At 43.2% G+C, this 12,960-nt stretch overlaps 1 protein-coding gene across 2 annotated transcripts in view; it reads left to right on the forward strand.

The window, feature by feature from the left end:
- FNTB (farnesyltransferase, CAAX box, beta) overlaps positions 1,510 to 12,960 on the forward strand; it is a 78,625-nt gene continuing 67,174 nt past the window's right edge. The window contains exon 1 of one of the 2 annotated variants that reach the window (XM_021098185.1): positions 1,510 to 1,885. In XM_021098185.1, coding sequence (XP_020953844.1) covers positions 1,742 to 1,885 — 144 coding nt within the window. In that variant the 5' untranslated portion in view covers positions 1,510 to 1,741. 2 annotated transcript variants of the gene reach the window in all.

Here is a 12,960-nt window from a genome sequence, read left to right on the forward strand (position 1 = left end):
AATATCAGATATATATATATATGTATATATATATATATATAATTTTTTTTTTTTGTCTTTCTTTTGTCTTTGTAGGGCCGCACCTGTGGCATATGGAAATTCCCTGGCTAGGGGTCCAGTTGGAGTTACAGCTGCCGGCCTACGCCACAGCCACAGCAGTGTAGGATCTGAGCCAAGCCGCGTCTGTGACCTACACCACAGCTCATGGCAATACTGGATCCTCAACCCACTGAGCAAGGCCAGGGATCAAACCCGCAACCTCATGGTTCCTAGTAAGATTCATTTCCGATGCGCCACGACGGGAACTCCCCAGTGGTGATTTTTTTTAATTTATTTTTTATTAGGGTACAGCTGATTTACAGTGTTGAGTCAATTTCTGCTGTATAGTGACCCAATCATATATCTCTAATAGATATATACTTTTTCATTCATATGTATTTCATATATATATATACACACATCCTTTTTATCATATTATTTTCCATTATTAAATATCAGAATTAATACAAACACACGAGTGTATTTGTGGAATATTCTCTCAAACTTGCTGTTCTTTCCTTTTATGAGGCTCTTCCCCAGGATGTTCACATGGATGGCTCCTTATCATCCTCCAGGTCACCGCTTACATGTTGCAGGGAGGCTTGGCCTCACCACCCAATCTAATTAGTCCCCTCCTCCTTTAATTTCTCTCATAGATCCTGTTGTTTTCCTTCATACAATTTATCACAAATCTTCATGTATTTATTGTGTTCATTCACTTAATTTTATCACTTCCACTAGACTGTAAGTTTCCCAAGGGCAAGGATCTTGTTTGTTCACTTTTATATTCCTGGAGCCTAGCACAGTTGCCTGACATGTAGTAGGTGCTCTATTAAAACTTGCTGAATGGGGAGTTCCCTTAGCGGCACAACAGAAACGAATTCCACTAGCATCCAAGAGGATGTGGGTTCAATCTCTGGCCTTGCTCAGTGGGTTAAGGATCTGGCATTGCCCTGAGCTGTGGTGTGGGTAGCCGACTCAGCTCGGATCCGGCGTTGCTGTAGCTGTGGTGCAGGTCGGCAGTGGTAGCTCAGATTCCACCCCTAGCCTGGGAACCTCCATACGCCTGCCTTCGGTGTAGCGCTAAAAAGAAAAAAAAAAAAAAATTGCTGAATAAATGAGTGAATACTTTCTTGGTTGTTTCACTTACACTTGTTCCTTCTACTGCATTTTATTTCCTGGTACTGCACTATCACCCTCAACGGGATAGGAGAGAATTACAGTGCCCCTTCCCTCCATCACTGAGTATTGAGATAGCATGTCCTTTTTGGAGAAGCTTCTGGCGTCTCCCGGACGGTTATCATGTACGCAAAGGCGCACAATAATTCTATTCCTAATAGCATGACTGAGGCAATCAGGAGAGCTGTCAGAAAGGCTTTTAAAGTTACAGTCATTGGGTTCTTGGGCACCCGAACTACCAACATAACAATTACGTGAGAATGAGCAGAATGTTGAAAGTGAAATTAAATTCCTTCCTCGCGCGCCAAGAAACAGAGCCTCTTGCAGCAGCTCCTCTGCCCAATGGGGGGCGGAAGCATCCCAGTGACTCACTCACTGGAGACGTGTAGGTGGCAAGAGCGATTCGCGTTCAAAATCTTTTGACTCTATCCGCTTCCCGTAGCGCCTTAGCCCGCTCGAGTTTCAATACGCGTTGTTGTTTGACGAAGCTGAGTCCTATACACCGCCCGCTGCTTTCCTGATCATGGCTTCTCCGAGTTCCTTCACCTACTATTGCCCTCCATCTTCCTCCCCTGTCTGGTCAGAGCCGCTGTACAGTCTGAGGCCCGAGCACGCGCGGGAGCGGTTGCAGGACGACTCAGTGGAAACAGTCACGTCCATTGAACAGGTGAGGTGGCTTGACTGGGCGAGGCGCCCGCGCGGGGGCTTCTGGGAGCGGGAGTGCTGTCCTCAGGGCAGCCCCGGCGTGGAACTCACCGGGGAACTACAGCTCCCACAGTGCACTGCGGCTCCTCCCCTCTGGAAAGCTCCGGGCGCCCAGGCTTGGGCAGGGTAGTGGAGTGTTTGTGGGGTCAGGTTGGGGAGGGGTCGTTGTCGAGGTTGGAGGTAGAGGACAGTTCCTGGGTCCCCTCTGCTTTAGGGAGCGGACAGAATGTTGTTCTGTGAAGGACTGAAGCAGCCCGAGCGGGTCGGACAGCCCACTCCATTCTGCCAGGCATTTGGAGGTTCTCGGATGGATAGTGCACTTTCCCCACTCAACGCATAGTTTTGGGACCTGGAGGGGGAAAAAAGTGGCCAGACTGCAGACATGCCATTCCATGGTCTTTTTAATTTCTGACCCACATTGCCATGTTTGAGGCCTGCCTCGTGGCTGGGCGTTTTAGTAGTCAGTCATTTGAGCACCAGCAATGTGTTGGACACAATGCTGAGCGCTGGAAATAGAAAGAAATAAAACAGACCCGATCGTGAGCATCCCACAGCCTGGTGAAGAAGACAAACAGGAAAACAATAAAGTTTGGAAAGTGCTGTAATAAGAGTATGAATTTTGGACTACTTGCCATTCACTGAGGCCTCGAAGTAGATGGAGCCTATCACTGAAACGTGTTTGGGGAGTGAGTAGTGAACTTTATTTTTGTTCCCCAGTGGAAATTGTTCCCAAGTTAGTTACTGTAGAAGTGCTTACCCATCTGTCTTTAGGGGAAGTGATCAGAAGGATTCTTTTTAGCACTAACAAATAAGCATCAGGCTGCTTCCTAAAATAAGACCTCATAGTTACATCAGTCTCCAGATTTAATCTTGGAGGGACCTGCTTTGATTTTTATACCTGAGATTGGAGGCCTCGATTTTGGCAAAATTAGTAATGATAATTATTATATTGTATAATTATGACTATGATAACAAAAACAAGGGCTTGAATATACACTTATGCACATAGTAGCAGAGGGAATATTTTAACTGGAGATTTAAGCTTCGTGGGTTTTAGGGTAGAAAGGAAACTTACCCTTTGATTCTAGTTTCCCAGGTTAGTTTGCCCACCAGTGTGTCCTTCCACAAAAGTCTTTTGCAAAAGATTGCAAAGAAATCTCCCATCAGTGAAAAGGCCACAGGGTCTTTGTGATATTCCTAAGTGATGGGTTGTTGAGTTGATTCAGTTCAAGCCTTTTTCTTTTTATCCTTCCTAAGACTATGGGATCACCTCTTATGTAGCTAACAGAATGGACCTAGCACATAAGGCTATGGATAGATAAGATGTTAGTGGAGAACAGGGAATCAGAAGTTGAGCTAATTTATAGAGCGGAACAGAAACTTCCATGATTAGAGGGGCAAGTCAAGAACGGGAGCATTACAAAGAGCTTTACGCATCTGCTCTTTTTTTTTTTTTTTTTTTACGTGCAGTACTTTTTTTGTTCTTTTTCCGTTGAATGCCCTTGGTTAGTTCCTGTCAGGGAAAGACTTATATTCTAAGTGCTTAGGTATAATAAGCCATGGAGAAAAGGATGCAACAAGGTGCTGGTCTGCAAAAGAGTTGCCCAAGGTCTGGGCCAGGTGTGGAAACTAGGTTCTGATATGGAACATTGGTGCTATAGGATGTCTTTCAAATCTAGGCCCAACTATGTGGTAGATGGTAGAGCATCTTGTGTTTCTTGTCCATATCATTATTCCAGCTCATATTTTAAAAGTCTAGGATAAACAGTTCCATATCATAGGAAGATAATATAGTATCTAATCCTCATGGCTGCCTCAGTGTTGTAATTATCATTATAGTCTCCATTTTTTGGGTTCCATACCCAGTAAATGCTCTCCATACATTGTATCATTCAATCCTTACACATTTTCCAGATGAGAAGACTGAGGCTTAGAGGAGTACTTGGTTTGTAGGTTAATGATGATATAATCATAAGAAAAAACAACCTTGCTAGGAGTTGTTTACAGAAGACACTGCCGTTATTCTTTTGGTTCTGACTGAAAATTCTTTTTCTTCTGAGGGATTTACCGACAGCTCAATTTTGTGCCATTGCCAGTTAAAAACAAATGCTTGTCATAGGCTTCCTGATTATCAGGATGCTATTCATTTGTTTAACAGTGATTTGGTAATAGTTAAACCTTTAAACAGTGGAAAGAGTCCTTAGCTCTTGGTTCTTCTGTTCCATTCACTCATTTGCATTCACCCAACAAATACTTGAGTGCTTTCTTTGTGCCAGGCACTGTTCTAGGCACTGGGCATAAGGGAGTGAACAAAAGAGGCCAAGTTGATGCCTTTATGAAGCTTTTGTTCTAGGCCAGGAAGGCAGTCAATTAAAAAAGGGGAAAAAAATCTAATCTGTCTGTCTGTCTGTCTGTCTGTCTATCTATCTATCTATCTATCTATCTATCTTAGTGTTAGAGCGGAGTGCTGTGGAGAAAAATAAAGATGCAATGTGCCAGGCATGGGTGGGGTGGGAGCAGGGGAGGTTTTGATATAAGGTGGTAAGGGAAGCCTCTGCTGATGTGATGTTTCAGCTGAGACCTGAAGCAGATGAGGAAACAAGACCTGTGTGGATCTGGGGGGAAAGCATTCCGGCAGACAAAGGACCTGAGGCAGGGGTGTGCCTGGTGGGTGGAGAGCCACTGTGAATTGTGAAGTTAGCAACCAGAATAGGAAATCAGGCTGGATCTTATTCTTTCAGATACTCTGATCGAGTTGGGAAGCCATCTGGCTGAGTGGCTTTCACTTATTCCCCCGGATGGATTCACTCCACCCCTCTTTTTTTTTTTTTCTTTTTTCTTTTTACGATCTCACCTGCAGCATATGGAAGTTCCCTGGCTGGGTATCAGTCAGAGCTGCAGCTGACAGCCTACATACACCACAGCCACAGCAACACTGAATCTGAGCTGCACCTGCGACCTCTGCCACAGCTTGCGACAATGCTGAATTCTTAACCCACTTTTGAGGCCAGGGATCGAACCTGCATCCTCACATAATCCTGACATTATGTCAGGTTCTTAACCTGCTGAGCCACAGTGGGCTTCCACTCCACCCTGCTCTGGAGATGTGCCCAGGAGGTGGACCTGCATTGACTGGCAATCTTGCTTTCTAGCTTCTGGTTGCCTTTGGCCTTGGGGAATATTGAGAGCGGAGAGAGGGGGAAGGATGAGATTCACATATGTATTCCCTTCCTGCAGGACTGTGGGCTCGAGTATCTCTAGACTTCAGGTCACATCTCCTATCAGGTGCCTTCTTCATGGAGCTGTCTCCTTGTCCACTCCTTCTCTTCACACCTTCATGTCTTGGAGGGGGTGAAGTACCCCTGTGTTGCTAACCCTGTGTTATTAACTTTCCTCAGATCACCCACTTTGCATCTGCCATATGTTTCCTACCAGGAGTCAAACCGATCCACGGCTGGAGGGTTTTGACACAATCTGTTGAGCTTAACAGGCACATTTATGTCACTGTGGAGAGTAGGTTGTGAGGAGGCCAGCGTGGGTGCAGGGAAACCAGTTAGGTGGCTGCTCAGTACTGCAGGTGACATGTAATAGCAGCCTTGCTCAGGGCTGTGGTAGAGGAGGTAATGAGGAGTGGTGAGATCCTGGGTATCTTTGGAAGGCCTCTGTCTCGACACACTCTTTTGTTTCTTGGCAAGCTGATGAATTTGATGTTCCGAGACCCTTTTATGACTGCAGAAAGCAAAGTGTTATTGTATTATTTGTGTTATTAGTGGTTGTCTTCCTTTTTATGTGCCACGTGCAGTCACCCCATTGCAAATGCTCTGTGATTCTCTGTGGTTTTCTTTTAGATTGCCCTTGAACAGGGACAAAGGCACTCTCCACTGGAGATGGCATGATGTCCTTAGACAACATTCAGTCAAGTGACGGTCAACTCTGAGGGGAATCTAGAATTGTTGGTCTTAGAGTTCGTGGCGCAGTGGTTAATGAATCCGACCAGGAACCATGAGGTTGCGGGTTAGATCCTTGCTCAGTGCGTTAACAATCCGCCTTTGCCATGAGCTGTGGTGTAGGTGGCAGATATGGCATTGCTGTGGCTGTGGCGTGACCGGCGGCTGCAGCTCCAATTAGACCCCTAGCCTGGGAACCTCCATATGCCATGGGAGTGGCCCAAGAAACGGCAAAAAGACAAAACAAACAAACAAAAAAGATAGAATTGTTAGTCTTAGTCAAAATTGTTTTCTTTTAGAGGGAAAAACAATATGCCTGACGTAATCACAGAATGTCTTATAAGAGCTATAAGTACTAGTAATGTCTTATAAGAGCTATTAGTACTAGTAATGAAGTACTAAATCATGACTGCATTGCATGAGAATTTCAGGGAGTGGAAGCTGATCTCTTGTGGACTGAGGCAGTCAGGACAACTTGGAGGATGTGGGACCAAGGTTGGGCTGTGAAGAATAGATTAGTGGAGGCAGCCATTGCAGTGGGAAGAGCCATTCAGAGGGAAGACTTACTGGGTTGGCTGTGGTAGGGAATTAGGTCAGCTGGATGGGTGGATGGGTGGGGGTGGGAGGGTGGGGTGGCATGGAGAGCCAGGCTGAAGAGCTGGCTGCACATAACAGGTTTTGTGACACTGCAGATCTTGGAGGAAGGAATGTTGGGGATCCAGGAATGATTCCTGAACTCCTGTTGTTGACTTGTTTTAGGTCCTAGTCTCTGACAGATTATGAAATGGAGGTGGAACAAGTCCCTATATATGGTCAAACTAACTCCTTTTTTATGTTTCTGACCAAAGCTCTGCATGTTAGGTGGTCAGTAGGCCAGCTATGTGAATCAACTTTATGTTACTAAATTCAGCATATACAATGTTGTCCAACTATAAGAAAGTGCAAATAGCAGAATTTCCCAATTTTGCCCATTAAAAAGTCCCCCAGGGAGTTCCTATTGTGGCTCAGCAGTAACAAACCCAACTAGTATCCACAAGGATGCTGGTTCGATCCCTGGCCCTGCTTAGTGGGTTAAAGATCTGGTGGTGTTGTGAGCTGTGGTGTGGGTCGCAGACGGAGCTTGGGTCTGGCATGGCTGTGGCTGTGGCCGTGGCCGGAAGCTCCACTTTGACCCCTAGCCTGGGAATCTCCATATGCCATGGGTGCAGCCCTTAAAAAAAAAAAAAGGCAAAAGATAAAAAGCAATATATATATGTATATATATATGTAAACAAGCCAAATACCTAAAATCACAATAACATATAAATACTGTTTTTTCTTCTCATATTCATAAAACATTTGCCTTCAAACTCTTCACCTCCATCTTTGACCTTAGTGTTTTTATTATCACTGGAGCTATGTCTTGAATCAGTGAATATGTCTTTCCAGACCACACTTTCAGTTTTTTGAGATACTATCCCTTTTGAATATGGGGAAGATATTATCATTGAATATTTTATCACAAGTTCCAATTGGAATTCTTTTACAGTATGTTTAGTTGGTGCATATCTTTGATCTTCACAACCTCTTTATTACCTTTTAAAGTGATCTTTAAAAGGGTTTGCAGTGGCAGTTTACACATGGAAGTGTGAGTTCTTATCCCCAGGAATTGAATCTGTGTTGAATTAGTCTGTTTTCATTGATGCCATTAGCCGACCTCTGGAGGCAGCCAAAACCAGACCTTGACTGAGGTTGCTTTAGATGGCTGTGTCAACTCCAACTGGTGCTTTGTATTCAAAATAAAGATTTGAAAGAAATCCCCACAGCAAGAGTACTTTGTAAGGGTTTCTTATAAAGTGACTTGCTTTTTCTAAGGGATCATTTTTTTTAAGGAAGAATCCTTGTTTTATATGTAATCTATTAATGATTCTTGTACTGCAATTTCAGCATTAGCATGAGTCTCAGGCAGCAAATCTGCTTTCTGGAAGGATCCTCCTCTGGGAGAGAAGGGGGAATGTAGGGAGAAGGGAAGTAATGGTCCATGATATGAGAGTTGGTGCATCATGAGATTTGCTTTAGATAGAAGCTGTGAAAGAGAAAGTAGCAAATGCATTAGTTGTTTTTTACCCCTCAGCTATGAATGGAAATTATTATATGCTTCTGATTGGATTTCTAGAAAAATTCCATGAGCTTTTTAGGTCTGCACGAAAGAAGTTCCCAAGCTAGGGGTTGAATTGGAGCTGTAGCCACCGGCCTACACCACAGCCACAGCCACACAGGATCCAAGCTGCATCTGGACCTACAGCAATAGCTTACGACAACACTGGATCCTTAACCCACTGAGCAAGGCCAGGAGTGGAACCTGCAACCTCATGGTTCCTAGTCGGATTCGTTTCTGCTGAGCCACTATGGGAACTTCCCATGAGCTATCTTTTATTTTTTATTTATTTATTTGTTTTTTTTTTTTTTTTTTTTTGTCTTTTTGCCATTTCTTGGGCCGCTTCCACGACATATGGAGGTTCCCAGGCTAGGGGTCTAGTCGGAGCTGTGGCTGCCAGCCTACGCCACAGCCACAGCAACGTGGGTTCTGAGCCGTGTCTGCGACCTACACCACAGCTTAACCCACTGAGCAAGGCCAGGGATCAAACCCGCAACCTCATGGTTTCTAGTCGGATTCGTTAACCACTGCGCCATGACGGGAACTACCCCATGAGCTATCTTTTAAACAGAGCTGTTGAGAAGACAAGCAGGTGGTTAGGTCTGCATTTATTTATTGCCATGGCACCTAAGTCTTGGGGACCTGGATGTTGTCACTTTATCTCTGGCCACTAGATCCCAACACAATCTCTCCATCATTGGAAACTACAAAATAACATATGTATTAGTTTATACCATGTACATAGGCTATACACACACTAATATATATTAGTTTATATTATATAAAGATATGTGGGTATACATTTATATACATAAATAGAGGAGGAGGAAATAAACCTTTCCTCTACTCATCTTATATTCTCTAGCTGAGCCCTGTAAGTTAGACTGGACAAAGACAGGTTTACAAGAGAAAAATAAACAGAAGTTTATTAATATGTGCGCTGTATATGTACACATGAGAGCACCCCCAAATGAGTTATCCAAAAGGGTAGTTAGAACTTGTGTTCAGGTACCATCTTAGTCTAAAATTAAGGCAAAGTGTTTTGGGCTTCTGGGTTGTGGAGACAATTCATGGGAAAGGTCCAAGAAAACTATGGTAAATAAGGTGTGTTTAGTAAAGCTTGTTATTCAGATTTAAGTCAGTGCCTTCTCCATTGGTAAGAATTAGGAGTTCACCACTTCTGGGTACAGAGAAGGAGGCCTCTTTACAGAAAAAAACTTAATGCCTTGTTTTTAGAGCTTTTCCTTCATCTGGTTATCAGTGGCCTTTAGCTCAAAATAATCTGTAAGCCAAAGAGGAGTATTTTTGGAATGGCATATTCGAGGACTCCTCAATATGTATAACCTAAATTCAGCAAACTTAAAAACTATTCTGAACCTAGAAGCACCTAGCCTCTGCCCTGTCAGAGGCAGGAGTAAACTTCTTAGATGGTTGTGTTTGTTTATTTGTTTACATTTTCATTTGTTTAGTTTTGGCCACACCCATGGCATGTGGAAGTTCCTGGGCCAGGGATCAAACCCACGCCCAGCAATGACCCAAGCCACTGAAGCGACAATGCCTGGATCTCTGTGCCACAAGAGAACACGTTTATTTATTTGTTTATTCATTCATTCATTCATTTATTCTGATATACTTGTAGACTTAACTCTGAGCTCATGTGTTCCCCCTTTGCTGTATCCTCAGTGACTAAGCGCCTCATGACTAGAGAAAGTGAGAGATGTACTGTTAGGACCAACAGTTATGTTAACCCATCAAAGAGGCTTGCGAGGGCAGGCCTCTAGGTATATCTGTACTGGAGACTTAGAATTGCTGGGTTGAAGGGTCTGTGCTTTTTCAGTGTTAGTATCTGCTACCATGTTGCCCTTCACAGTGGCTCCAGCAGTTTAAGCGGTAATTAGTGGTGTACTGGAGTTCTCTTTTGCCTATACCCTCTCTAAGACTTGGTATGGTCAGCAGCCTTAATTTGGGAAAAGTGTGTTCCAGGTATCTTCCCCTAGGCTCTTGTTTGCCTTTAACTTTGCTTGTGTTTATGTTCTTACTTGTCTTTTTTCCTTTGGGCTTTTTGAAGTCTTGCTCTATCCCTAGAATATGAAGATACTCTCCTGTCTGTTGTTTTAGTGACTTGACTCAAGTTTTTCATGTTTAAGTTTAATCAACCAGGAGTTTATTTATTTCTAGAGTGTGATCTAGGAAGGTAGTTTTTCTGTCAGCAACATCTATCATAGTCCATGTTTTTTCCTTTGATACTGGATTTTCCCATCTCTGCCCTAAACCAAGTTTTCATATATGCATGAACTGTTAGGAATTCTTTAATAAAAAATACTGCTCAAAGAGGATCACTGAATATTATAGCATAGTGATGATAAACACCTCTCTTAATGAATTTCATGACAAATTATAGACAACCATATACTTCTCAAACACTTTAGTGTTGCATGTCATTAACTAGAATTCAGTATCTATTTACAGTTCTTTTTTTTCTTTTGAGATAAAATTTACACATACTAAAATATATATATATATATATATTTTTGTCTTTTTGTCATTTTAGGGCTGCACCTGCAGCATATGGAGGTTCCCAGGCTAGGGGTCTAATCGGAGCTGTAGCTGCTGGCCTATGCCATGGCCAGATCCGAGCCGTGTCTGTGACCTACACCACAGCAATGCCGGATCCTTAATCCACTGAGCAAGGCCAGGGATCGAACCCGTGTTCTCATGGATGTTAGTTGGGTTCCTTAACTGCTGAGCCATGACAGTAACTCCAAGAATAATTTTCTTCTACCCAAGGACAATCATATCACTTTTAAGAAATTAAAAATAATTTTCTGGAGTTCCCATTGTGGTGCAATAGAAACGAATCCAGCTGGGAACCATGAGGTTGTGGGTTCAATCCCTGGCCTTGTTCAGTGGGTTGAAGATTGGGCGTTGCCATGAGCTGTGGTATGGATCGCAGATGTGGCTCGGATCAGTCGTTTCTATGGCTCTGGTGTAGGCCAGTGGCTGTAGCTCCAATTGGACCCCTGGCCTAGAAACCTCCATGTGCTGCAGGTGCGGCCCTAAAAAGACAAAAAAAAAAAAAAAATCAAGAATGTTTCAAGGAGGTAAAGACTGTAAAAACAGGACCAAAGTTTAAAAAAAAAATAATAATTTTCTAATAAACTCTAACATCCAATTTATTTTTGTTTCCCCAAGATTCTTTTTCTATCTTCTGTGTGTGTGTGTATTTTGAATCAGTTCCTTTGTTTCAGGCTGTTTAAAATTTTTGAAGAGCTGATCCCTTGGGACTAAATTTTCTGGTGACTAACCTTGGTGGTCTTTCTTTTAACATTTCATTTGCAGTGTTTATGAAACCGATCAGATGTTTTAGGATGTCATCCTCCTCCCAAGAGAGCCTTATCACTTTCTTGAACATGGTCACAAACTGTGTGCTTTGTGCGCCAGGGAAATGAACCTATGGGCTTTCTGCTATTTATGCAAGAGAAAATGATCTCTTGTTACTGTGCTGTTAATCACTCTTTGCATTGTAACCAGTTGGTAGCTACCTTGCCTTGGGGACTCTCAGGCAGAAAAGAGAGATTAACTAGAATAGAATAGTCCCTTCCTTTGGAATGGAAAGGAAACATGGAAATTCAAGATAAATGAAAGGCCAGGGAAAGTGGACATGCTTTAGGATCCCTGTATTGAAGGTGATTTTCTCATCTTTCCTTTTCTTTCCTCTTCCTTTCTTACTCTGATTTGAGAGCTATGTAGGAGTTCCCGTTGTGGCGCAGTGGTTAATGAATCCGACTAGGAACCATGAGGTTGTGAGTTCGATCCCTGGCCTTGCCCAGTGGGTTAAGGATCCAGCATTGCCGTGAGCTGTGGTGTAGGTCAAAGACATGTCTTGGATCTGGCATTGTGTGGCTATGGTGTAGGCCAGCGGCTACAGCTTCGATTAGACCCTAGTCTGGGAACCTCCATATGCTGCAGGAGTGGCCCTGGAAAAGGTAAAAAAACAAACAAAAAAAAAAAAAAAAGAAGAAGAAAAAGAAGGCAATGTAGTGTTAGATTTCTTCATGACTTAGGTAACCTTGTTTTTTAATAATTACTCTCAGTTCTCCTATGTTGAATTTTCATAAAATTTTTAAAAAGGAACTTAATTATAGATCTTGCTTTATAGACATTATGCAGAGGTTGTGACTGCTTCTCTTAATTCTGTCCCAAAGGCTATTTTTTTTTTTTTTTTTGTCTTTTTAAAGGGCCACACCCACAGCATATGGAGGTTTCCAAGCGAGGGATTGAATCAGAACTGTAGCTGCCAGCCTACACCACAGCCATAGCAACACCAGATCTGAGCTGCATCTGTGACCCACACTGCAGCTCACAGCAACACCGGATCCTTAACCCACTGAGCAAGCCAGGGATCAAATCTGTGTCCTCATGAATGCTAGTCAGATTTGTTTCCATTGAGCCACGATGGCAACTCCCCAAAGGCTAAATTTGTAATTCTATTAATGTTTAAGGAGGTGCCCAAGACCACTCCTAGGTTTGCTGAGTCACTGCAAGTGTTACCCCAAAACTAGGTTTGTATGTTGGTGGGTGTCGGGCCAAAACACACAGCCAAGCCAAATAGGAGGGTAGTGAAAATAGGAGGGAAGGGGGCAGGGCACAACCTTTAAAAGAATGACATAGCCCTTGAGGATGTCGACTTAAAAAAAATGCACAACCTGAAAGTTGAGTTAAGTTTTATTTGGGGTGAAATTAGTGAAACAGCACTAATGGCCTGAACCTTGCCAGAACACAGATTGGGACTTGAACCCATATTTTAAATTAGAATCACTCACCTGATGCCAGGACTTACTGAGCAGGTTTCTTTCCGACCCTCACGCAGAAGGAATTTAGCAAGAGACAAAGTGACAGGATGCTTGTGAGGGATGCAAGCAGGCCGATGAGGTTCTGCCCCCAGGATCTGGT

This window comes from Sus scrofa, chromosome 7, assembly GCF_000003025.6.
Source record: "Sus scrofa isolate TJ Tabasco breed Duroc chromosome 7, Sscrofa11.1, whole genome shotgun sequence".
NCBI classification, from domain to species: domain Eukaryota; kingdom Metazoa; phylum Chordata; class Mammalia; order Artiodactyla; family Suidae; genus Sus; species Sus scrofa.